The 26,209-nt window shown below is 42.2% G+C and overlaps 1 protein-coding gene and 1 long non-coding RNA gene across 3 annotated transcripts in view; one reads left to right on the forward strand and one right to left on the reverse strand.

Moving 5' to 3' along the window:
* Window positions 1-25,179, forward strand: part of Col4a3 (collagen type IV alpha 3 chain) — a 128,581-nt gene extending 103,402 nt beyond the window's left edge. Inside the window, exons 38-52 of one of the 2 annotated variants that reach the window (XM_075952200.1) lie at window positions 1,968-2,094; window positions 4,012-4,092; window positions 4,433-4,531; window positions 5,450-5,497; window positions 8,086-8,271; window positions 8,431-8,561; window positions 12,850-12,922; window positions 15,018-15,089; window positions 15,177-15,302; window positions 16,097-16,195; window positions 19,695-19,907; window positions 20,495-20,672; window positions 20,771-20,885; window positions 22,354-22,526; window positions 23,135-25,179. In XM_075952200.1, coding sequence (XP_075808315.1) covers window positions 1,968-2,094; window positions 4,012-4,092; window positions 4,433-4,531; window positions 5,450-5,497; window positions 8,086-8,271; window positions 8,431-8,561; window positions 12,850-12,922; window positions 15,018-15,089; window positions 15,177-15,302; window positions 16,097-16,195; window positions 19,695-19,907; window positions 20,495-20,672; window positions 20,771-20,885; window positions 22,354-22,526; window positions 23,135-23,219 — 1,806 coding nt within the window. In that variant the 3' untranslated portion in view covers window positions 23,220-25,179. The remainder of the gene's footprint in view (window positions 1-1,967; window positions 2,095-4,011; window positions 4,093-4,432; window positions 4,532-5,449; window positions 5,498-8,085; window positions 8,272-8,430; window positions 8,562-12,849; window positions 12,923-15,017; window positions 15,090-15,176; window positions 15,303-16,096; window positions 16,196-19,694; window positions 19,908-20,494; window positions 20,673-20,770; window positions 20,886-22,353; window positions 22,527-23,134) is intronic. The other variant, XM_075952201.1, reaches the window with a different exon arrangement.
* Window positions 19,157-25,272, reverse strand: LOC142837210 (uncharacterized). The gene is made up of 3 exons (XR_012908214.1): window positions 25,175-25,272; window positions 20,969-21,197; window positions 19,157-19,288 (listed from the first exon to the last, which is right to left on the reverse strand). It is a non-coding gene; the product is annotated as an uncharacterized LOC142837210 (long non-coding RNA).
* Between the last annotated feature and the right edge of the window lie 937 nt (window positions 25,273-26,209).

A 26,209-nucleotide genomic window follows, 5' to 3' on the forward strand; every position in this document is an offset into this window, starting at 1 on the left:
GATCAGGCTGGCCTTGAATTCACAGAGATCCATCTGCCTCTTCCTCCTGAGTGCTGGGATTAAATGACAAGATTCAGTGTGGGCAGAAGAGAAAACAAGAGATTTCTATACAATCAGGCAGTTATGATTTTTTTTAACATATTCCTATTTTGAAGCTAAGGCTGTCTCGTTCTCAATTTGGGAAATTTCTCCATCCCTGCAGTTTAAGTGTACTCCCAGTAGGGGGCAGTGATGACAGGCACACAGAAACTGATAGGGCAGGGTTTCTTTCCTCCAGTTACAAACTGTGGCTTTCTCTCATATAAAATTTTTGTTCTTGCTTTTTTTTCATGCAGAACTTTTACATTTGACATGCAAAATTCTTTGTCTTATTAATATATAATAAAAGGCATAGACTAAAATAACTATACAACATCATTAAAAGGTAAACAAGACCCTAAGATGCCTGTATGTATGTATCCTTGTGGTAGCAGATTTTGAAATGTTTTCACGTCATTGCACAGAAGTCTGTTGCCTTGTTGCAGTGATCTTTCTCAGGGCTTGTGTTCCATCAGACTGAGGCTGGCTAATAAAACACTATATTTGCGGCAGCAACTGGATGTTTGAGTGCGGCTTGGTTGCTCGTTTAGGTTTATTTCCATCCAGTCTTTCTTTCTGCACTTAACACTAAGAAGCAGAGCTGCACAGTACAGAGTCATTGACAGACATTCCAGGAAGCAGAGCTTCTAAACATGGGACTCTGCTCCTCCCTGGGGAAATCTGCAGCATCCCGAGAGACCCACTAATCTGCTAAATTGGACATTGAGTCCTTGAGTGCATGTTTTTGTAAAGGAAACAGATGTCTTTTGTCAGCTGTTCAAGGGTTAAAGCACTCAGAACATAAAGTCATCTCTGTTGGGCCAGGAGATTAGCCCTTTCTCTCATACCTGCAATTCCAGTCCTTGGGAGACGGAGACAGGATGTGTGGTCACCATTGACCACACAACTTGGAGGCCAGCCTCAGACAGCCACATGAGACCCTGTCTCAAGGCAGCAATGAAGAACCATTGCTGTTATTATTTCCATCATCTGCGGTAGTCATTGTCAAAACGAGAAGGAAATTTTTAGGCAAGACAAAGAGACTCAAGAAAAGGAACTTTCATTACTTGGAGCACAATTTTCCCCCTTATTTTAACTGGTTTTCAGAAAACCAGGGAGATTCCTTCCACTGGGGTATTTTCTCCAAGAGCAGTCCTATTTGGTTGGATTCTTGTTCGGCTTTACCAGCTCTGTCTAGGCTCCGAGTTTTGCAGGTAACAACCACACGGAACCTGTAGTGTTCTCAGTTGGCCTCAGGCTGGTTTTTAGCGGGTTAGGGAGTTGCAGTAAGAAGATGATACATTCCAGTCAGCGGGATGGAAACTTTGTAAGTCACCATCAATCGTGCATGTTCTGCAGTATCATCAATCTGAAATACAGGCGTAATGAATAGTACATCCAAGAAAGGATGTTTTTAAACATGCGATATGCATACATGTGCCTTTAAGCACTGTATCTGCAGGATACCTCTCTGCTTAGCCTGTTTCCTACTCCCTTTCAGTCGGCACAGTTTCTGTAATTTCCTACTTGTGTGATTTTTTTTATACCTAACTCCCAGCTGGCCTCTGTGGTCCATGAAGGCAGGGGCTGTATGCATCACATATGGGCAGTCTGTCGTCACATAGACCGCTTGCTGTCCAGGACCCCGTCTTGGTTAAAAGTCCTACTACTGCTCTTTTGAAATCCTCTCAGTGTCTTTAAAAAGAGAGAGCACGACACTTGCATTTTGCATTGGCCCTCACAAAATGTGCAGCTAACCCAGTCCCATACATTCACGGTCCTGGCCTGTAGCAGACACTCAGCAGGGAATGATAAATGAATAACTTACTTACTCCTAACCACATGTCCTGCTTATATGAGAACTTTAAAGGTGTTTGACTGAATTTAAGGGCGATCCAGGATTGCCAGGTGACAAAGGAAAGAAAGGAGAGAGAGGCCCACCTGGGCCACCTGGACAATCGGGACTTGCTGGACCTGATGGAGCCCCTGGGAGTCCTGGAAGTCCTGGCCACCCAGGTGAGCCCTGTTTTACAGTTTGGAAAGGTAGAAACGGTGAGGATAGGATGCCCCTTACCTTTTAGAACCATTTCTGTAAACAGAAAGCTACTTTTGATGTATAGTGATGTGGGGTTCCCCTCTAAATGCTGTGAATATGTTTTATGACCATTGGTTAGTAAAGAAGCTGCTCTGGGCCTACAGCAGGGCAGAATAGAGTAAGGTGGGAATTCCAGTCAGATAGAGGAGGGAAAAAGGCGGAGTCAGGGAGACACTATGTAGCTGCCGAAGGAGAAACATGCCGGGAACCATAAGCCACAGCCTAGTGGCAATACATAGATTAATAGAAATGGGCTAATTCAAGATGTAAGAGTTAGTTAATAAGAAACCTGAGCTAATAGGATAAACAGTGTTGCAATTAATATAGTTTTTGTGTGACTATTTCGGATCTGGGTGACCAGGAAGGAATGAACAGCTTCTGCTTACATACATACTATAACCGTTTTGATTCAACTTTTAACTTCAAATTCTACTGCGCTAAAAATTGTGAATTAATCAGAAGCAGCCTCATTTTACTGTTAAGGGGACCAGAACCTAAACACCTGCTCTTGTAATCAAAGCATCTGAAGTTCTGTCTCAAAAAATTCTGCCAAGAAGCCTGAAATGATATGTTTCCTGCACAGTCTTAGATTAGAATAATATAGCTAGCAGGACTTGTAATGCATGCATAGACTGAGTAGCTTAACAGAAGCCTTTTTGCTCACAGTCTGGAAGCCAGAACTCTAAGACCAAAATGCTGGTAAGGCTCGTTCTTGTGAGACCTTGGGGTGTGGCTAGAGCCACCATTTTTTGTCCCCCCCCCCTTTTTGTTTTCATCCTAATCTCTTACAAAGATGCCACAAGTGTTGGGCTGCAATCCTCACTTTTGTTTAACTTTTTTAAAATTGCATTATTTACTATTTATTTATTGCATGTGAGTGTGGTATGTGTACGCTGCAGGATGCATGTAGAGGTCAGAGGACAACTTGGATAGGAACTTGTGGGAATCAGTGCATCCCTTCCATCATGTGGATCCCGGGGATTGAACTCGGGTTGTCAGGCTTGGCTGCAAGCCTCACTACCCATTTAGTTATATTGCCAGCCCTAATTTTTAACAACCATATTATGAAACACAATGGCATTCTGTGGTACTGGAGGTTAGGACTTTGATGCATAAATTTGGGGAAAATATAATTCCACCTGTAGTGTTATTTTAAATATTTTTTGCCTCGCCTAGATCTGGCTTAGACATTGATGTCCATGCTACCTTATAGCCGGTTTTAATTTTGTTTTATTAAAAACCATTGCTCACCTAGAGATGAAGCTCAGTAGTGCAGCATTTGTCTCACGTATGTAAGGTCTTAGGTTCAATTTCCAGCCCTGGGAGGAGGAGGGAAAAGTGGGAAGAAAAGAATTATTTAATTAACCTGAAAAACAAACAAAAAACCTTGCTGGACTATTTGGGTACAACTGCAGACTTACATAAAGATAGCATTTAACTGACATTTTCCAACACTGAGGCGTTCAATAGCTTGGCAGTTGGCTCCTGATCTTAGCAGCACATCAGATACTGAACATTGTATCTGGGGTCAAACTCAGGTTGTCAGACTTGGCCACAAGCACCTCTACCCACTGAGCCATCTTGTCAGCCCCAATTTTTAACAACCGTATTGCTAAATACAATGGCATTGTGAGGTGTTGGGTGTCGGGACTTCAACATATGAAGGGGATGACACCTATGTGATTTTCCCAGGAGAAATGTCTGAGGTGACCTGGCCGGAATGTCTGTGAGGGCTGCCCGAGCACGGCTGATGGGGGGAACTGGCTGTTTCAGTGGCTGAGGGAACTACCACTCACATCTCAACGTTCTTTTTCTCTGCCCTTTCTCTGGATCTGCAGGGAATCCGGGTCCTGGTGGTGATTTGGGTCCTAAAGGAAAGAAGGGCTTCCCAGGCCTTCCAGGAAGCACTGGCCCTCCAGGTTTCATTTTAAAACTTACTCTGTCCCTTTGCCTGAAGAAAACACACTTCCTTCTTGAGGTTAGACTGTCTAACCGCTCCCATAGGATTCAGAACAGTGGGGTTGAAAACACCGCCTTTTTAATCAACATATCTACCAGTATAAAATACCATGTGGTCATCTCATGAGAGTATTAATTTGGGCATATTTTTTTTAATTTTATGCAGTTCCGCAAACAACGGTTCTAAAAACTCAGTACCTTTGAGCACTTTCCACCTATCTCCCCGGCGTTCACCGTAGGCCATAGAAGGAAAGAGGCCATGTTTTTCAATGATGTGGTTTGGATTTCTGTTTGTTTCAGGCCCTCCAGGGTTCCTAGGACCTCCTGGACCAATGGGTATGAGAGGTAACCAGGGCCGTGACGGAATCCCTGGTCCACCCGGAGAAAAGGGAGAAACAGGTACAGCTTCTGCAAGAGGGAGAGAGAGAGAGAGAGAGAGAGAGAGAGAGAGAGAGAGAGAGAGAAAGAGAGAGAGAGAGAGAGAGAGGAAGAAGAAGAAGAAGGAGGAGGAGGAGGAGGAGGAGGAGGAGGAGGAGGAGGAGGAGGAGGAGGAGGAGGGAGAGAAGGAGGGAGGGAGGGAGGGAGGGAGGGAGAGAGAGAGAGAGAGAGAGAGAGAGAGAGAGAGAGAGAGGAAGAAGAAGAAGGAGGAGGAGGAGGAGGAGGAGGAGGAGGGAGAGAAGGAGGGAGGGAGGGAGGGAGGGAGGGAGAGAGAGAGAGAGAGAGAGAGAGAGAGAGAGAGAGAGAGAGAGAGAGAAGGAAAAAGAAGAAAAGAAAAAAAGAAAAAGAAAAACAGCCTGGTGGTAGTGGTGCATGCCTTTTAGCACTCAGGAGATAGAGATAGGAGGGTCTCTGTGAGCTTCAGGCCTGGTCTACAAGGGCTAGTTCCAGGGCTGTTACACAGAGAAAGCCTGTCTCAGGAAACGAAAACAAAAATAAAAACAAAACCCAACATTTATTTACTTTGTGTGCACACGTGTATGTGTAAGGGTTCATTCATGCTGTGCCATGGGGAAATCAGGATGAACCACAGGAGCTGATTCTATCCCTACCCTACAAGGGTCCTAGGGGGTTGATACTAGGTCGTTAGTCTGAGAGGCGTGAGCCCTCACCCACAGAGCTACCTCACTGGCCCTTACTTTTAACATTTGATCCACTGGTTTATTAATACCATTTTAATTCCACGTGACTCAAACCATTGTTCGCTGGTAGAACGGATGGTCTCTAACACATTCTCAGCATGCACCAATTGTACTTCCTTCATATATAAGATGTACTAAGATGAATTGAATGTTGATATACCGAAATTACCTCTTCCAGGCTTGCTGGGGGCCCATCCAGGCCCAAAAGGGAGCCCTGGTGTTCCAGGTAGGCACTTCTTCCCTGACCTTAACTGAATCTAGTTCTCTGTTTTTGATTTACCAGACAAAGTAACTTGGCAAGTGAAAGATGCCCTCATGGTGGCATTAAGTATTTAAGGTCTTAGTAGTCAATTAAAACTGTTTATTATCACAACGAAGGAAGGAATCCAAAGCTGTGACTTGGCTTTGGGGAATCTCCCCTCTGTGAAAGTTTGTAAAGATAAAAAGAATTTGTATATCTTTGTTTTGCTGTTGTTGTTAGTTGGTTGTTTCAATGACTTGACTCCTAAGGATGCAGGGGGAGCTGGTTTCCCTCTGAGCATCCTTCCTGTGTTGAGACACAGTGGTAGTGCTGCCTTCCCACTTTGACTCCAACCCCTGCACTGAGCTTGGGGTTCATGCTATGGTTTGTCAAGGGCTACGCTGTACCTCTCTCAACACCTGAGACATGACGACTTATCTAACATGTTCCTCAAAGTCTATGCATGGTTTTTGACCAACTGCAGGCATGCCTTTCTCAGGCTAATGTCATAAGAGAAACAGACTCTTGGATCTCTTTTCCATTTTATAGAGAAAGAAGCCAAGAGAGACAGCAGATCGTTTGTACCTTGGAGTGGTCTTTATTAGCCTTGTCTATAGGAGTGTTTCAAGCATCTACTACACTTTATTCATAACGAATGATGTCATGAGAACCCGCAAAGGACAGGTTGATGTGGAACTGGACTGGGCTGCAGTTGGAGTGGAGACAGGAGCTGCTCTTTCCCCTTATTTCTTAATGACTTGATTGTCCTTTTGGTCAATCTCAGTATTCATGCACCTTCCAGAGCCTTCCAACTCTGACGAGCATAGGGCCTTTCCCTCTCCCAATGTCTTCTAGTAGAGTTGTAGGCAAAGGAAATGTTTCTGTTCATATTGTTAGGCTAAGCTCAAAACTGGGAGGAAATGTTGTATTTGCATTACTTTGGATTCGACTGCAAATAAAATTTCAAAAAAAAATCACACCTTAGACAAAAAAAAACAAATAAAAGCTTTAAATTAAAAATAACAGATAGTCCAGTCATGTAAATGATCACATGCCTCAATACTTCTGGGATAACAAAACATGAAGAGTTCGTTGAAACTTGGAGTATGGGGATTGGCTTAATTAGTTTATTCTCCAATATGCTTAAAAGAACTCATATTAGACAATAAGGAATCATTTCAACAAAAAAATGTAATAGAAAATCCATAATATGAGTGTGTGAGGTCACTGCGGAACACAGACAATTGAAGTCTTCTGACCGCCTTCTCCCACAGCATAAACTACAGGCACCATAGACTAAAGGCTGTGGACACGCAACAGACGACAGCTTAGCATCCACCAGTTTCATTTTCTTTATCACCCCGGGTCTTTACTCTCCAACAGTGCTCTGCCCACGACTTTCCTCCAGTCACCGGCCTCACCCTCACTTCCAGAGTCATGCATTTCCTCTCAAGAATACCACAGAGGGAACTGGAGAGATGGCTTAGATGTTAAGAGCACTTGCCGTTATTGTAAAGGACATGGGTTCCGTTCCTAGCATGCACATAATGGCTCACAACCAATATAACTCGAGTTCCAGGGGATCTGACGCCCTCTTCTGGCCTCTCTAGACACCAGACACACACATGGAGCACATACACACATGTAGGCAAATCACCCATACACACACAAAAAAATAAAATACATAAGTCATTTCTTAATTTTAAGAAAAACAGAGATGGGAAAAGGAGAGGTTGTTTTCAATCCCTACTACATCTTTGATCCAGGAATGTCAAGGCAGAGTTTTTGAAGGTTTGCTGAGATGGTAAATAATACCTGGTACTAAGCTGTGACCTTTCTGGGGTCGTCTTTCACATCTCTTGTTATGTTTATCCCTCCTGGATGCAGTATCATGGCTGTGGGAAAGATTTACTCAGGAGAATGAGCAGGAGTATAACTTCTCTGTGTCTAACAATTCCAAGTACACATCACTACCCTGACATTTCACTTTTCTCTGCTCTACTGAATTATCTATAAATAAATAATGTCACTCTAAAGGTTCACCAAATAATGAGTGTGGCTTACGTCTGCATGACAGCTTAGATCTTACATCATGCCTTTTGTCTCCATGTTAACTAAATGTATCTTTTAAAGAACTGAGCTGTGACAGGTGTATTTTGACTTTAAAATTAAGCAATGAGAGAGTGGGAGATGGCTCAGTCAGCATGAAGCATGCAGGATCTGAAATACCAGCACTTCAGAAAGCTGAGACATGCAGATCCCTGGAGTTTGGTAGTCAGCTACTCCAGACAAATCAGTGATCTCTAAGTTCACTGAGAGAGAATTTTCATTAAAATAAGACACAGGAGCATGAAACACACACACACCAAATAAAATAAGACAACAAAGATTAGTAATTGTATAGTGATTTTTCGTAGATCAACGCCTAGGCCAAGGAATACCTACAATTTTGTTCTTCAGCCTCTTTTCTAAAAAGGCAAATAAATTATGAATTTAAACATTTTCAAAGAAAGTGCCTATATTACTGAAGCTAACCACACACTATAAACCCAACCGAGCTTTTTTCTTTGCAGGTGTCAAAGGAGACAAGGGAGCTCCAGGGTTGCCTGGCCTCCCTGGCAGGAAGGGGACCATGGGAGATGTTGGACCTCAAGGACCCCCAGGCATCAGTGGACTCCCAGGACCACCAGGTCTACCTGGGGCAATTGTCCCTGGCCCAAAAGGAAACAGAGGTCTTCCTGGCCTAAGAGGAAGTCCAGGTATGAAAGTCACATTTGACATCAGAGGTTGTCTCCTCACATTACCTCAGAGCTTCTTGACTCGTTTCATTTTCTTCATTCTTCTCCTATCCCTGACTCTCATGACTCACTCTCCTGAATCCCTTACTAGCAACTCTAATGGGCTCTTTGTGAATCCAGGAAAGCCAGGTCCCCCTGGACCTCCAGGACTTACCGTAAAAGGCATAAAAGGTGACAAAGGATTTATGGGCCTACCTGGCCCCAAAGGTCTACCTGGAACTGTAGGCGACATGGGCCCACCAGGGCACCCGGTGAGTGTGTAATGTTATTAATACACTTGTGACTTAGTGTTGTTATACTGAAGCCATATTGTATATCTCAGTACTGGTCATACCTGTTCACTCTTCATGACCTATTAACTCTGGTAAACTGTTGTGCATGATCAGCTGCACCCGGAATACCATATATTCACTACTGATGACACATCTGTGCGGTGCAGGGATGACACATCTGTGCAGTGATGACACATCTGTGCAGTGATGACACATCTGTGCAGTGATGACACATCTGTGCAGTGATGACACATCTGTGCAGTGATGACACATCTGTGCAGTGATGACACATCTGTGCAGTGATGACACATCTGTGCAGTGATGACACATCTGTGCAGTGATGACACATCTGTGCAGTGATGCATCCAAGATCCCACAGAGGCCAGGAAATCAAAAAATTTTAAGGGCTGCAAAGATTTCACCTCCTCAAAAGGCCTTTAACTCATGGATCTACAGGGCATAAACCTCTGACACTTGCTTATTTAAACTCTGAGCTATTGCAGTGCGGGGAAAAAAAGTTAAACACCTGGTGGTTGACAGTTGCCTCAAGATGGGTACCATTTTTGATGGTACCATATTCATTTGCTTTCCAAATAACCTTTGCTAGCCTATAAATATGTCCATTTTATACCCACCACATAGCACCAATGTTTGAATGTAATTTCCATGTCTTCCTATTATTTTATACCTGGTTCTGGGAGATTTGTCATAACTTCTGTGTCCTATTGGGCAACAATTCCAAGCACACATCACTACCCAAGTTTGTTTTCTCTGCTCTACCGAATTATCTACAAATAAATAATGTCCTTATAAATTATAACTGTGGCTTATGTTTGCATGACACTTTAGATCTTATATCATACCTTTTGTCTATATGCCAGCTAAGTTTTTTTTAAAGAACTGAGCTATGACAGGTATATTTTTACTTTTAAAATAAAATGATGAAAGAGCTGAGAGAGTGTTTCGTTGTTCATCAGCCTTTCTTCTACCCTGAATATACCCCAGCTCAACAGCAAGATCCTTTAAAATGAAGCCAGCAGTAGAAAAACCATGGAGTAAATAAGAGCTAAGTCCCCCAGTGAGTGGCTAAGAGAAAGAAGTGTCTCACTGACCCAAACGTTACCATTTTAGGAATTCAACCTAAAATTCCCATGGCCATTCAGCTGACTCATGGCCACACTGGTAATTACACGGAGCTTAGAGTCGGCTGGGCTCACAAGACATTTCTTCAAACCTTCTGCAATGTTGTTGTAGAAATAATCTTCCTTCCCAGAGAGAAGTCACTCCACATACCTATAAATTAATAAAGGAAACGGCTTTTTACTGGCACGTGTTCGGCCCTAGCTAAGGCCCAAGAGAAGCTTGTCTCCATAGAAGGTTTTACTAGTTTATATACACCTTATGCTTATGCATTTCACATACGCTATCATCTATCCCACTCCAAAAACAACAAGGGAAAAAACAAACTACAAACAAAAAAACCTCTCCAGTCATGGCTCCAGGTTACACTTTGAACAACTTCAGCAGAGACCAGAGACTAGAAATCTGGCTATGCAGGCAAATGGGAGATTTCTATAACAAAGATATTGCTAGAATTATTTCAAGCACACCAGTGTTGTACTGTTTTTTTCAAATAGTTGTTACCCAGGTTCATCTTGGCCAGCTGACAGAATTATGCTTTTCTCAAGGAGAGAACCAAGGACTTTTTGGACTTGTGACCCCCGCTGCCCCTCCCCTTGAGCATCCTGTTAGAGGCATATTCTTGGGTGAAAAGCCTAATGTCTGGTCAGTCTTGGTGAACATTTACATCCTAGCATCATCAATCTTGCTCACCTCTAACAGGCCTGGTTAGCAGCTTCTCTTTGGTGTAGTTCGGAGACAGCATTCCTTCAGCCAAATTCTACCTTATGTGATAAACATCTCCTAAGCAAATCTACTAGTAAATCTTTTATGACACCAATTCTATTACTTTGAGTTTCTCCTCTATCAGTGTTTCTTCCACAGTTTCCTTGTTTAGCTTTGTGCCATTGATGTTTGAGATGCAAGCACAGGACTTTTACATTTACCTCCAATGATGCCATCCTGTTCTCTGGCCAGCTCCTGGGCTTCCAGCCCAAGACCTCTCATTTCTGAGCCTCTCCCTCAACCTCTCCCACCTCTCCCGAATTCTCTTAGTGACCCATTCAGTAAGCCCATTTCTGTTTTCCTCGGTCTCTTGGAAAGAGGTGTTGGATAGGCAGCTGTGGTTCAATACTCATTATGGAGTGTCTGCCCTGTTCCAGTCAAAGCATCCTAACGTGAAGGAGGCAGACACTGAGACATGTCATTCTCACACTGCACGCTAAGTGGAAAGGTGAGGAGCTGAAGGAATGCAGGGAGGACACGTCATTTCCTCTGTGCAATGCGCTCAGGGCCTGAGTCTGAAAAGATGCACACCAGTTATCCAGGAGGATACGAAAGGCAAGGATGAAGGCTAAAAGACCTAAAGACACTGTGCATGTGTACAAACTGAAGGCAGGGGTCGACCTTGAACCAAAGATCAGAGGCCTGAAAAGAGGTCATGAAGGTCTCATTTACTAGACTAAGACACAATACATCACAGCTGGACAGATGGCTCAGTAGCTGAGAACAACTGTTGTTCTTCCAGGGGTCCTGGCTTCAGTTCCCACCACCCACATCAGACAGCTCATAACCACCTTGTCTTTGTTAGAGTTTTATTGTTGTAAAGAGAGACCATGACCATGGCAACTCTTAGAAAGGAAAATATTTAATTGGGGCTGACTTATAGTTTCAGAGGTTAAGTTCATTATCATCATGGCAAGAAGCATAGTGGCTTGCAGTTAAGACATGGTGCTGGAGAAGAAGCTAAGAGTTCTGTAGCAACCACTGTGACCACAAAGACACAGTGGAGAGAACACATAAATATACAGACTCTATGACCCAACCCACCACTCCACCTTTAATACCCACACTAGGGGTGGATATGGAAGTTCTGGGGCATGGCTACTAATAGAAACTGTGTAAAACTCTTTTAATCTCTTTTGTTATTTGGTTTCTAGAATCTACTTTCTGAGATATTATCACCTCCATCCAGTCTGTAGATATCACTCATGTACCCTCTGATGCTCTGAAAGGTCTCGTTATTGATCTGATGATCACATCTAAAGTTCTCCCAGGGACACTGGCAGATAGAAAGTCCAGTCTGTAAAGAGGACTTGTCTTAATTCTTTGAATGGTTTCAAGGTCATTTCCAAAGGGAAAATGATTCAACTTGAGGGATGTCCTGGTAAGCAGACTCTTAAAAACTCCCTCTTTGCACAAATGACCTCCCTTGCCACCCGAGGGCTGACCCTGGTATCTGACTCTCCTTAGCTACATTTTACTAAAGAGAACAGGCAGTTGTCAGAAGCCTGAGTCCCTGAGCACAGGGTTCCCTTTCCTCTCTCTCTTCTTTTAATCTCATACCATATCGTGTCAGCAAACGGACTACTGTCTTTTTCCTCTGGAGGCAGCTGACTCTAAGGCAACCTTTGTTATTCCTGGCACTTTTTTTCACGATTTTAAGTTCATTGTTTTCAATAGCATTCTGTCTCAATTCCTAGGAATAATGTGAGTAGAACTCAAGTATTTCTCTTTTCAGAAGCCCTGCCCCTTTCTTCTCTCAGGGCTGTCCTGGAGTGTCTCTTACTCCCACAACAACGTCCTTGAGTGTCTCTTACTCCCACAACAATGTGAGCTCCTACTCAGCAGGCTCAACCTCTACCCTTACTCTCCATCCCACTCCCATCTCCAGACAGTTTCCTTCTCTGCCACCCTCATCAGGAGGAATTTAGAACACTGTCAGTTTAGCAGAACGACACTTGGGTTCAACAATGGCTCTCATTGTGTTCACAAAAATCACAGGTTTGCTCTTTCTGAAATGACCTGAAATACAGGGCAGTTCCATTTAAATGCATTCAAAGCTAAAACAGTGTACACTAACATTGGATGTTAGTGTTTCGCGTGTGCGAGTATGAGTGTGTGTGTGTGTGTATGTGTGTGTGCATGTGTGTGTGTGTGTGTTGTTTCAAATAGTCCTAAGAACTCTAAGGAGTATAAGAGCTATAGATAGGCAAAATACTGAACTGACAGGTAAAAGTGATATCTGTTCATTTCTCCTTATTCTTATCCAATATAAAGTTATATCTTTTGCTTAAAAAATAATCTGTTATGAGTGTTGTGTTTTTAAAACTTTGTGGTTCTGCTCCTTCCCCTTACTCAAATATAGGGAGCACCGGGTATCCCAGGTCTTCCAGGTCTCCGAGGTGATCCGGGATTCCCTGGATTTCCGGGCATAAAAGGTACTATTTTGACACTGTTGCTCTTACAAATACAGTCACTGCTACTCAGATCACATCTGTAGCTCTGCACATCATATGGCCACAAGAGACAGTGAGGAGTGGTACAAACAGGACCATGGGGTGAGGATCTACAAACAGAGTTTCAGTGTGAACACTCCACTAGCACCTGAACCCACAGGGCTGAGATAAAATCTACATCATAATAATGAAAACTATAAGAAAATTAGAGACAATTGAAAATGTTACCTTTGGATTTTTTTTAATGTATTGGGATGAGGGGTGGCATACTACATCAATACTCACAGCATTATTTTTAAGACTTTGGCTCTCTTCAATCAATTTCATAATTTAGAAAGCTAAAAACATCTAAAACAGCAGCCACCAGACCATTAGTGTGGGTCAAGTGAATTTTTATGTAGATTTGTGTTTTATGCAATGTATTTATTTGTAGTATAAGGACTGACCCCAAAGCTTCATCAGAACTCTATAACTGGAACCCAAGCCATTATAATCTTACTGTGATATGCCAGTAAAGTAGGCTTGTAATTTCAGCACTGGGGAGGCAGTAGCAAGAGGATCCCCAGAAATTCAAGGCCAGCCTGCTCTATATTGTGGATTCCAGGCCTCCCAGAGTTATGCAGTGAAATTCAGCCCCAGGAGTGGGGGTGGGGGTATCTACAACATAATGCAAATTTTTAAAATTTGTTTCATTGTATAACTGTCTACTCCCCCCAGTATGACTTTCGTAAGGGCAGGGATCTCTTATCACAGGCTGTGGAAATACTAAAGAACAATTGGATCCACATGAACAAGGCCAAGTTTCCATGCAGGACAACTGTTTCTAGGTTCAAAGGAGGACCAGGTGGGGTTTAAAACATCTTTTTAGAGTTTCTTCAGATTCCAGACTTTTAAGGAGCAGTTAGTTGACGATGAATCTTTATGAGTGTTGGTGAGGTGCCCCACTGGGTGTGGGTCAGGTGAATACAGTCAGGCCTTCCTGAGCAAAGTTAATGACATCATCTTCACAAGTTTCAGAAAAAAACACGGCCAGTGGAAAAGCATATAAAGGCTCCACTAAAGCGAATCATCTTTCAATGCTTTAAGTATTTAGAGGTAAGCAGGAGGAGATTCCTACAGCCAACCCTGTGATATCTCCCACGGGGCACAATCAGTTAGCTTTCAGAATCAAACCCTTGGTTTGGATCTACTATGAGATTTCACTACTTTATTTGGAAAAAAGTTCCATCACCAAAATATTTAGGTTGCTTCTCAGAGTCATAAGAAAACATTCATACTTTCTTTCATTTCTCAGAGTAAACGGACAATTTCTAAAGTAGTTGTCAGGTAACTTTTGGTGCAGTAATTAATTATTTTGTTTGTTTGTTTGTTTGTTTTCTCTGTTTTGCTTTCTTGAGAGAGCCTTAAACTGGCAGTCAGTCCTCCTGCTTCTGTCTCTCAGGTGCTGGGACTAATGACCAGCAGCCTAAGTCCAACCAAACTATATTTCACCTATTGGTATCATATTTAATATTAAAGTATCTTAAGTAAGTAGATGTGATGCTGTCGTTTTGAGACAGGGTCTCTCTATGTAGTATTGACTGTTGTGCAACTTGCTGTGTAGACCAAGCTAGTGTCACACTCACAGAGACCCACCTGCCTCAGCTTCCTGGCGCTGGGATTAAAGGCTACATGCCCAGTCCATGTCTATGCACCTTAATAGTCTTTGAAGTAGTATTTCTCCAAATTGATGGCTATTTCTTGGTCACCTTTTATTATCTGTATAAAAGATTATGAACGGAAGTGAAATGTTAACCATTTTGCTACCTAATTAAATGGATATGAGAATTCCTGATATAATGAACTCTGGGCTATCTGTACAGCTGGAACAAGATAAAAAAAAGTAGGTAACATAGAAAACTAAACGTAAAAGATCATCAGGAGGTCTTAAAATGGGTTCAATAGGACCTCATAACTTACTTGAATAGTCCATTGGTTCCTGAACTCAAAAAGTGAACTCTCAGGAACACGTTCCTGTGACTAGTAAAATATAAGGTTTTCCCCCCTTTGTTTCTTTCTTCCTCTTCCTCTTCCTTAGGAGAGAAGGGTAATCCAGGATTTGTTGGATCAATTGGACATCCAGGACCCATTGGGCTGAAAGGACCACCTGGTAATTATATCTATTTCTCTAGTATTGTTCTCTCTAAAGGAACGGTAGTTTCGTGAAGCCATCTTCTCATTGTGTTTATGTTAATAGGTGAACGTGGAAAACCTGGTACACGTAAGATCATCTCCCTTCCAGGAAGCCCAGGGCCACCCGGTCCACCTGGACAGCCAGGAATGAAAGGAGATCCTGGGCCACTGGGACCGCCTGGAATCCCAGGTGCGAGACTGGCCTCAGTGGCCTGGAGCCTTAGTAATGGGTGAAGGAAGAAAATCCGTGAAGCATTTGGCAAGCAGACAGAGAACTCCACAGAAAACACCAAGCACTGCAATGTTTTGTACAATCAGTTTAGGACTGGGCTCATTTACCCTTGATCAGCAGGAAAAAAAAAAGAGTTTAGACCCTTACACAAGCCTCTGGACATGGTACAAAGTAGGGGAAAAAAACACTCCTTAAAAGGCTGCTTTGTTTTGATAAGGAGAAAGGTATTATATCTGTCTCTGGCAAATGCCAGTTCTCGGGTTCAGGTTTGAAATGAATGCCTAACTACACCCACATTCTGCATATGTGGATGCATCTAATAATTTGTATAGCCAGGTGTTAGGAAAAAATGACTTCAAAGCCTTTCCAGAATACTGAGATTTGGACATTGAACCTAACCCCTCACATATTAGCATATTGGAAAAGACTTTTGAACAGGACTTTTGTTTTCTAAGTTTGTTTGAATCACACGAGAGATAAGAAAGGTATTATTGGTTTGATCACTCCATGGGCATTGTGAATTCTGAACAAAACAACACAAGGCAGCACACACTTTCATATATTCATAGTTTGTTAAGGCATTCTGGGAAGTCGGTGAGCACAATGACATGTTTGCTCAGGACTAAAGGCCTTCCTAGGATGTCAAACACGGTTGGTGATACTGCAAAAGTCCTATGCTTCGTCAGATGGGTGGCAGCCTGACCTCTTATTCTAATATGATAGCATGTCACACAACACTGCCTTTTGCCTAGGGCCCTGTGGACCAAAAGGTAAACCAGGCAAGGATGGAAAACCAGGATCTCCAGGAGCAGCTGGTGAAAGGGGCAACAAAGGCTCTAAAGGCCAGCAAGGTAAACACGCAGCTTGCCTCCCTTTCCGAAGCAGGATTGTGGTCACGGTTCAGAGAAGACTTACTTATGCTTGTGAGTGATCATGTGACTGTAAGAAAGAGCGAGCATTCTGGGGCTTCTGGTGAGTGCTATTGTTCAGATTAGAACAAAGGCAGGGTGCCATCTGCTCATTAGGAAGGAAGAAGAGTCACAAATGGCTGGACTATACCATCCATTCTGCCTTGGGCAGATGTACTCTTCATTTTTAGTCACAGCGTAAATCTTTGGCTACGAACAAATAGAACGGAGGAGGCACTAGTTAGTATCCTATTTTCAGAAAGGCAAATTGTTCCTTAATTACCTACAGGTGTTCTGTTGGCTAATAGTTTCTTACAGGAGCTGTGTGACCTGGACCAGCAGGGGCTCTTCAGTGACAGGATCCTAAGCAGGAGGGCCAGGAGATCAGAAGATAAGAAGATAGGAAAGTTTGGGATAGAGAGGTCTTGCATAATCTATGTCTTATGCCAGGCAAACTGGTTAAGAAGTACAGCACCTGATGTACCATTTCCAGGGGAGAAAGGGGACCGTGTGGGTGAAAAGATATCATTATAACAGGAGGACTAGAGGGAAGCTAATCAACCTATGTCGCTTAAGGAGAACACAGGATACCTGAAGGGCATCAGGAATTGAGCACAGGGCAGCCTTGGGACTGATAGCCTTAGCTCCTTAGCATGGGAAAAATTTAGTTCTCAGGATCCTAAGCCACAGCTTCCCCAAGGTCCTCACCCTAGATCAATATGGCTCTGCCAGGTATATCCTGGGTTTTAGAGAAAGAACTGCGTTCCTTTTCCATAGGTCAGGGTCTCAGGGAAAAGCGCTCAAGGCCTTGGCCCCAGGCTTTTACTGATTCTGTCAAGTGTGTTTCTGGTTTAGAGAAGGAGCTATGTTCCTGCTTTGTACATTAGTGTTTCCTTGGCTTGGTCTGGTTCTCAATAAGTACATCATGCTAAGTTGGGGGTTTTGTCTTTTGTAAACATCTTAAATGCATGTTTGCTTGTTTGTTTTTTAAATGCTACCTTGACATGAATAGAACAACCTTGCTTCCTTATTTAGGAAAGTCGCCTCTTAACTATACTATTTTGAATGCAAGTAGTTACTCAGGTGTATATTCTGTTAAAAAAAAAGTCTCTTAAATATAATGTTCTACTTAGAATTTAAGATATGTATCTAAGTCTACCTTGTGCAAAAGTTTCAAAGTACCCCTCTGGAAAATACTGAAATATCTAACTGCCTAAGATTACTGACTTTATTAATGAAAGCATAACTTCTATGTATGATTTCCCAGCTAGACTAGGCACTTTCAATTCAAATATGATACTATAATATTAATTGTAATATTAACTGTGGGTTACTTTTCATCTAATGTTGCTAGGAATCTACATTAAAGAACACAATTTGACATCATTCATAATGTGCTTTTGTAAATGGTTCTATTAATTTATACAAATTTTCCTATTATCAAAGCTGTATTTTATGAGGTGACAGTAAGCATAGGATACTTCAAATCAAATTGTGCTGGGAATTGATTAGAAAATAGTTAAAACTATAGAGGCCTCATAGGATTGATACAAGGATTCAAGCTTAGATTTATAAAGATGCAGTATAGAGTTTGGGTAGTGCGTATGAACATGAAATCTTTTTGTGTGTGGGGGGGGGCACAATTTGAGATAAGGTTTCTCTGTATGTGGTGCTGGTTGTCCTGGAACTCATTTTGTATATCAGGCTGGTCTTGAACTCAAAGAGCTCTGCCTGCCTCTGCCTCCCAAGTGCTGGGATTAAAGGTGTGCGCCACCACTGGCTGGCTGCATGAGCATGAAATCTTACCTCCAATTTCTGCCCTGCTCAGCCAATCATTTCGCAGTTGCCGTGGAGACACTAGAATGCACCTTCTGCTTAAGGTCCATATTAGTTAGCTTTGCATCACTGTGATGAACATCCTCAAAAGAGGCAACTTAAGGGAGGAAAAATTTGTCACCAACAGGAAGGGTACTGCAGTGAGGACCCCTTGTGACCACAGAAGCAGCTGTCACCTCTTCGTGGGTCAGCAGGCAAATAAAACTAGACTTACTAGCAGGTCAAATCGTCAGGCCCCACCTCCTAAAGATCCATAGCCTTTAAAGTAGGGCAACGAGCCAAGGAAGGGCTGAGCATTCAAACCATAAGTCTCTGAGCTTGTGGAATCACTTCAGATTCAAACCACAACACGACCAATCATCGCCCTCTGTGAGTAAGAGCAGAGGTCAGGGAACATAGAGAAGGTGTCTGCCTCCTATGTTTTAAAGTCAAGGCCGTTGTGAACTTGTGAGGCTCCCAGAAGGAGACGGAGGGACGGGAAGAAGGGGAGAGACCCCTAACTCACTGGGTCTGATTTAGGAAGTGACAAAAGTAAACCAGCCTCCTCCTACTGCAGAGGAAAGGCGAAGCATAAATACTGCTTGGTTTGTGACTCTTCCGGATAACCAAGAACCCTTGTTACAGTAGAAAGAAGTCTGCTTGCCTTGCTAATGTATCAGACACTTTCTGAAAGTTTGCACCTCTAGAAAGAACTTTCAAAGTTTTACATAATTGTTTTCTGAATTTATCAAAAACTTTGTAATTTTTATTATCTACGTGAACAGCCTTACACGTTGTAGGTATTTTATTTGATTCTGTGCCCCCCCACCCACCATACACACACATTGTCAGGCAAGCCATTCACAAATTCATTCATACATACAAAATGTATACAAGGACGACCAACTCAAATGCAGGATGCTATGCCAGACATCCCAAGGGAATTCAAGGGTTAAAAAGATCTGACCTCAAAAAACTCAAGATACATACAAGTACCTTTGATAAGATGCATCTGGTGATAAACTAATCTTTAATATTATTTTTCCTTTGTATACATTATGTTTGTGTCATTGAACAAAACACCTGTTATAAATAATGTAGTAGTAGAAATAATAATAATGTAGAGGGGGAAGATTTACTTTGGCATTTGGATTCAGAGGGCTCAGTCCATGGTTGTTTGGCTCTACGCTCGGATGCCACATGGTGGAGGAGCGTTGCTCACTGCATGGAAGACAGAAAACAGGAAAAGCCTTACAGAAAGGACTAAGGCAAGATCCAGTATTTAAGAAAAAAACCCACTTCGTCCCCTCACCAACTCCCAATAAAATCATCATCTATGAATCCATCAGGGCATCAATGCGTTCATTAGGATAGACCCTCATGATCTAATTGTTTCTAAAAACTCCACAGACACACCCAGGTATGTATTAGTAAGCTCCTTAGTGGTTCTTAACCCTCTTGATAACTAAAATAAACCAGCCTAGCCATTTTATGACCCCCATTCTTTCCTAAGACTCCATTTCACATCAGAGGCTTATGGGCCACATAAATTGATTTAAATTGCTACTTTGGAAAACAGGTTTGAGAGTCTGGTCATGTTGCAACGTGTATAATTTGTTTTTCAAAGGACCACCTGGATTAGATGGATTGCCAGGCTTAAAGGGAAAACCTGGAGACAGGGGCACACCTGCCTCTGGGACAAGAATGCAAGGGTTTGTCTTCACCCGGCACAGTCAAACCACATCCATTCCTTCGTGTCCTGAAGGAACACAGCCGCTCTACAGTGGGTTTTCTCTTCTTTTTGTGCAAGGAAACGAGCGTGCACACGGACAAGACCTTGGTAAGGTTCTAGTTTCCAGTCTATGATGCAGACTCTAAAATATTTATCGGATGGGAGCTTTCTCTGAAGGTCACTGTAAACTGTTAGCGTCTTCTGGGGCATTTGAGGAAACAATTATAACCCAAGTTTTACTTTTCGCCCTGATGTGTAAACTGCTAGAAGGAACCCACCTAGGTTGGTCAATGCCAACAATTTTTGCCCCAACTATCTGTCTTTTGTTAATCCTCAAATTAATCTTTTCTAAAGCTTCCTCTGGTTATTAGCTACTATGAATACCAAAGACATTGTCCCAGCTGAACAACTTCGGGCCCCAAGTTCTATCCAAACTGGTTAGGAAAGCTGTAGAAAGCATCCTTGATAGGGGAATGTTTGCTTACCCATTTGGAGCTTCGACTTTTATCATTCTTACAGATTTTCAGCAGCACACTTTGAAAATAATTCTTTTCTATTTTTTCTTTTCTTTTTCCTTTCTCTTTTTTTTCTTTTTGTGAAGATTTCTCACTGGTTATTGAATAATTAACCCATGTCTAAATAATGATACAAAGACCGTAATTCAGGAAGTGATACTCAGCTTCGTGTTTTATTAGGCACTCTGGGCAGCTGCCTGCAGCGATTCTCCACAATGCCATTCTTATTCTGTAACATCAATAATGTATGTAACTTTGCATCACGGAATGATTATTCATACTGGCTGTCAACACCAGCTGTGATGCCAATGGACATGGCTCCAGTTACGGGCAGAGCTCTCGAACCCTATATTAGCAGGTAAAAACCCAGTCCCCTCATTTTGTAAGTGGATTGCTTAACTTGTGAGGACTGTAAGGGTAGGAAGTGGCCGTCATACTATTGGTTTCATTTTCCAGGTGTATGGTCTGTGAAGGTCCTGCCATGGCCATAGCTGTTCACAGCCAAACGCCAGCTGTCCCTCCATGTCCCCATGGCTGGGTTTCTCTCTGGAAAGGGTTTTCCTTCGTTATGGTAAGAAGAAGAAAAAAACTGTAGCACATTTGAAGTAATGATTATTACCTATAGAATCTTGTATAGAAAATGGGATCCCCTACCTGGTAATACGTGTAATATGCCGTAGATGTTTGACAATCTGAAAACACACTTCAAAGGGCTGGGCAATCAACTCCGCAGGTGGTGTTCTCCTAGCGTGCCCAGAGTCCTTGGTTCCATTTCTCAGTAGTCCAGAGAACTGAGTAGTCCCAGCATTTAGGAGATAGGTGCAGGAGGATCAAAAATTCAAGGTTATCCTCGACTACGTAACAAGTTTGAGGTCAGGGTGGGCTACAAAAAAAAACCAGTCTCAATAAATAAAAACATTAACAACAAAAGAGTCATAACGTTGATAGTGTTGAAAAGTCATGAAGCACTGGAAAATAAGAGATAGAAAGACGGCGCAGTGGGGGAAGGCACTGCCGCCAAGTCTGATGATCTGGATTAAATCCCTAAGACTTATACGGTAGAAAGAGAATAAGCTTCCCCAAGCGGTCCTCTGGCTGCCATACATTTGCTGTGGCATGCGTGTACACACACACATGTGCACGCACGCACACACACACACACACACACACACACACACACGTCAAACAAATATAATTTATAACTTTAAACAGACAACTCAGATTCCCCACAAATCCCTAATTGTAGCATTTAAGTGAGAAACGGCTACTCTTTAATGGAAATAGCCTGTGTATGCATTTTTGTGATGGTTTCTTTACCTACATTGTCTGTAATGCTTTGATCACCGGGGGAGTACTTCTTAGTGTCTGTGGATTCATAAGTAAAAATCGAGCTGTTTTCTAAAGGTATCATGATTATGAAGGGACAACATATGCTTCGTACTATGCCCCTCTGATGCTCCTATGGCACTAACAATGGGAAGAAGCCTCTTAAGAAAAGCCCTGACATGAGTGCTAAATTAAGAGCACGGACCAACCCTCTACAGTGCTAATGGCATGTAGGCATCAGTGCTCACATTCTGCACAGCCTCGTTAGGACAGAGCATTCGCCCTTCTTCCCTCACAGCTAGCTGTCCGCCCGATCAGTAATTAACTTAAAAACCATACTGAGCACCCATCATGAGTCCCAACTTCTGGGCAGTAAGGACAGCAGGGACCATGGTCTTCTCAGGTAAAGACAGACAACAGACTGAGAAATAGAGAAAACAGTAATGGTCATGGGTCTAGGTGCTGACCTGTCTGCTGAAAGATAAGGCAAGAGAACTTCCAGCTCTCTCTTTCCTTGGGAAGACTGTATCTCTTTCTAGAGCATGCCCAGAGTGTAAATAAATCTGGATAAAATAGAAGAAATTTCTGTCTATGTTTTCTTTTTCCGTTCCTGTTGCTTTAGATTACTGCTCCCTACCCACCCAAAACTGTAGAAAATTGTATTTGAAATACAATAGGTAATGGTTTACAATGGGATCTTTTTGTTGCGACAGTTCACAAGTGCTGGCTCCGAGGGAGCGGGACAAGCGCTCGCATCACCTGGCTCCTGCCTGGAGGAGTTCCGAGCCAGTCCGTTTATAGAATGCCATGGACGAGGAACGTGTAACTACTATTCAAACTCCTACAGCTTCTGGCTGGCTTCGTTAAACCGAGAAAGAATGTTCAGGTAATGTGCAAAGTCAGCCTTAATCTGATGACTTGACTGTGGAACGTTCAAGGCTGCCTGTATCTGCTTTTTATTTTACCTGTGTATGGATGTCCTTACATTAACTCTCTCACTCCTGCCAATAAAATCCTGTCTACCTTCACAGTCCTAGGTTAGAATTATTTTGAAGTCAGCAAGCAGACTCTATTTCTCATTGTGTCAGTAAAGACTAAGAGTACACATGATCTTGTCATCATTAAGCATATTCAACACAATATGGGTTTATAGTAAATTACTGAATAAAAACACTATCTGATCCTAAAGTACTATATGAGAAGACTCATGAGTATTTAAATGGGAAGGAATAGTCTTCAAAAAGTGACCTGTAGGTTTGCAGGAAAGTCTGTGTTCTGTGAATTCTGATGAAACATAACTAAAATATAAACTATTGATAATATGTTATATATGCAAACACAAATTTATCTTTTCAGAAATTCTGTTCTATAAAGAGAGAGGTTTCTGAAATCAGACTAACTAAAATAAGCTGCATTTATTAATGAAACTCAAAGCAAACTAAGTATCCCCTTTGATCCACAAATCAATGAGTTCTTTCATTATGTTTATTTCAGAAAGCCTATTCCATCAACTGTGAAAGCTGGAGATTTAGAAAAAATCATAAGCCGCTGTCAGGTGTGCATGAAGAAAAGACACTGAAGAAATCAAAGAAAATAGAACCACTTTTTTCCTTCTTGAAATGCAAAGTCATGGCTCAGTACATGGATTTTCCTTGGGTATTTTCTTCTCTAACCTTGCAGTGTTGTTCAGTGACGATCTGGTAGTGGCACGTTTCACTACACCAGAAAGCATTTCATTCAAGTTAGTCTGTAGTATGGGTCTATAAACCTGTGTGGTTTCAAAGTCCCCTCTAGGAAGGCAACAGCTTTCCACAAAATATCACTGAAATCACATTCCGCTAGTACACAAAGCACTGACTAAATGATGTCTGTGTGGAGCTTGAACTGCAAGCTAAGGGAGAGTTGGTCCAGGGGATGTTCAACGTGTTCCTTGTCTACCACTTTGACCTAAGAAATTTGGTTTCTTCCCACTTCCTTTCTGAGACCTTAGACTTCAGCTAGAGAAGGAAATGGGGCTATACAATACACGAGCACATCATGACCGGAACTGGATAGTCAGACCGATTGAGATGTACAATGCCCAAGAACACACATGGATGAGGGTCATGATGTTTCAGGACTCATTTAAATAGGCCCAAAGCTAGGACCAAAGGAAACTTCCTGAAGGCTTTGATATAAAGTAAGGGTTTTTTTTTCTGTTTTGTTGACGATGTCTATTTGCCATTTTTCTATGGCCATAGATTGAAAGGGGATAAAATGTTTACCCTTAGGGGATTAATTTTTACTAGGATGTTATACACATACACTGAAATATTTCTCTTCATTGTTCTCAATGTACTCACAAGTAACAAGGACACTATTTACTAAATGTGCACTTTATCCCAATTCCTATAGATACTGGCCTTAAAGAATTTAACTAGTAGTTCAATAACCCAGGGAAGAATGAGAGGCATTTGCTGGTGTATCAGACTTCAAACATTTTACTTTGATCGAAATAGTTCGTGACACGATTTTACAGATTTGTTCCTTTGTTCCTTTTTTAACTTGTCCTTTGGAAAACATTACACACATACACGTTTTTATGTTATATATTCTCACCAACCATGTGGAGAGAGAGACCACTGGGTGTAAACCTTACTGTATGTCTTAAAACTTGCTTTTAAGTATATTGATACATTCCCAAGTTTACTTAATTCAGCCCAACAAATATTTTCTTCAGTACCAACCTATGTCCCATATACTGAGCAGGGTCTCAGGGGAAGGTAGTGAGACAGACTTGTTTCTGATATGATCATGAGAGGACAACTTACTCTTTGTGTAAAGACTGCCACATATTCAAGACCTTCTCCACACACACACACACACACACACACACACACACACGTGTACACACACACACACACACACACACAGAGAGAGAGAGAGAGAGAGAGAGAGAGAGAGAGAGAGAGAGAGAGACTGTCACACATCAAAAGCAACCAACCAACCAGTCTCATATTTAGGTGTGGCTCTCCCCTCATTATTGTTTTGGTTTTTTTCCTTTACCACTGTTTCCAATAGTTCATAACAATTCAGAAGACCTGAGAAAAAGTTTAAAAATAAGAACTATAAGGCCGGTGCAGCAGTTAAGAGCACTTGTTGCTCTGGCAGAAGCCACCGGTACCCATACTGGGTGATTCACAGTGACACCTACTGCTGGCCCCTTTGTGTGCACACATGTGTACACACACACACACACACACACACACACACACACACACGTGTACACACACACACACACACACTCAGTCACATATCAATGTGCGCAAAATTTTAAAATTTAAAAAAAGATCTATGCTCAAGGAGTTCATGATCTTTAACTTCTTTTAGTCACCCAGAAGCAAAAGCTTGAAAACTATTAAGAAAACAAACATTTCATAAGTCAAATAGTTGTAGTAGCATTTAATGACTCATGGAGGCCAGGCATCATGAGGCAAAGCTTACATTTCTTGATCCTCGATCCACGAAGGTGGAGCTGATGGTGCTGATACTTACGTTCAGGCGGGTGCTGTAATCTCATCTATTTTGTATTGGAAAATGTGACCCGAGGACATAGACAAGGGTTGACATTCTCTGTAACTCACATGACAGGTGCCAAGACATTTTTACACCTGAACTAAGACGTGCAACCTCTCATTTCAATTATGCATTTCACCTAACTTTCCTATTCAAAAACCATCCACTGTCCTTGTTCCATTCTAGCTGTAAAAAGAAGGAACTAGCCTTGACCAGTGTGGCCCCTGAGTAGTTGTAGCAGCAGCAGCCAGGAGCTTGTTATCAATGCAATTCCAGAATATTCCAAACCTGCAAAATTAGAAACCGTAATTGGAGACCAGAAGTCTCTTTCATTTGGCTGAGAGGCATTTCATCAGATAGCCAAGGCTGGCCCCCCAATCACAATTTTTCTATCTTAGCCTCCCAGAATTTTGTTTTAAAAGTTTTCCCCTATGATTCTGGTGCGCTCTGCTCACTCGGGAAACATTCAAGGAACTGGCCCCACCCCCTTGGCCATTGCCTTTTTAGAAAACCCACAGGTGTTTGCGTTTTAGGGAAAACCATTTTTACTACCAGACTGGTGCTAATGTCAAATGGCTGCCTTCCATTTGCCCCCAGACCTCTTTTTCCTCTGGTCCTCTTATCAGTATTTGACTTCTGGGGGAAAGACAGGCAACACTGAACACGTAAATCCCAATGAAGCCATATCAACAGCTATTCAGCCACGCTTCTAAGGGCGTGCATTAAAATACAGTCCATATATATTATTTCCCAAATGTCTGTGAGTAAATTTTAAAGTTAAAATTTAACTTCATCTTGCTGGAGAAATGGCTCAGGGGTTAAGAATACTGGCTGCTCCACAGAGGACCAGAGTACAGTTCCCAACACCCAGGTCAGGCAACTCACACCTGCCTGTAACTCCAGCTCAAAGAGATCCAACTGGCCTCCAAGGACACCCATACACAGGTGGCATTCACTTGCACAGGCACAGACACATATATAAAAATAAATCTTTAAGAATTCTTAACTTGATTA

Source organism: Microtus pennsylvanicus, chromosome 17 (genome assembly GCF_037038515.1).
Source record: "Microtus pennsylvanicus isolate mMicPen1 chromosome 17, mMicPen1.hap1, whole genome shotgun sequence".
NCBI classification, from domain to species: domain Eukaryota; kingdom Metazoa; phylum Chordata; class Mammalia; order Rodentia; family Cricetidae; genus Microtus; species Microtus pennsylvanicus.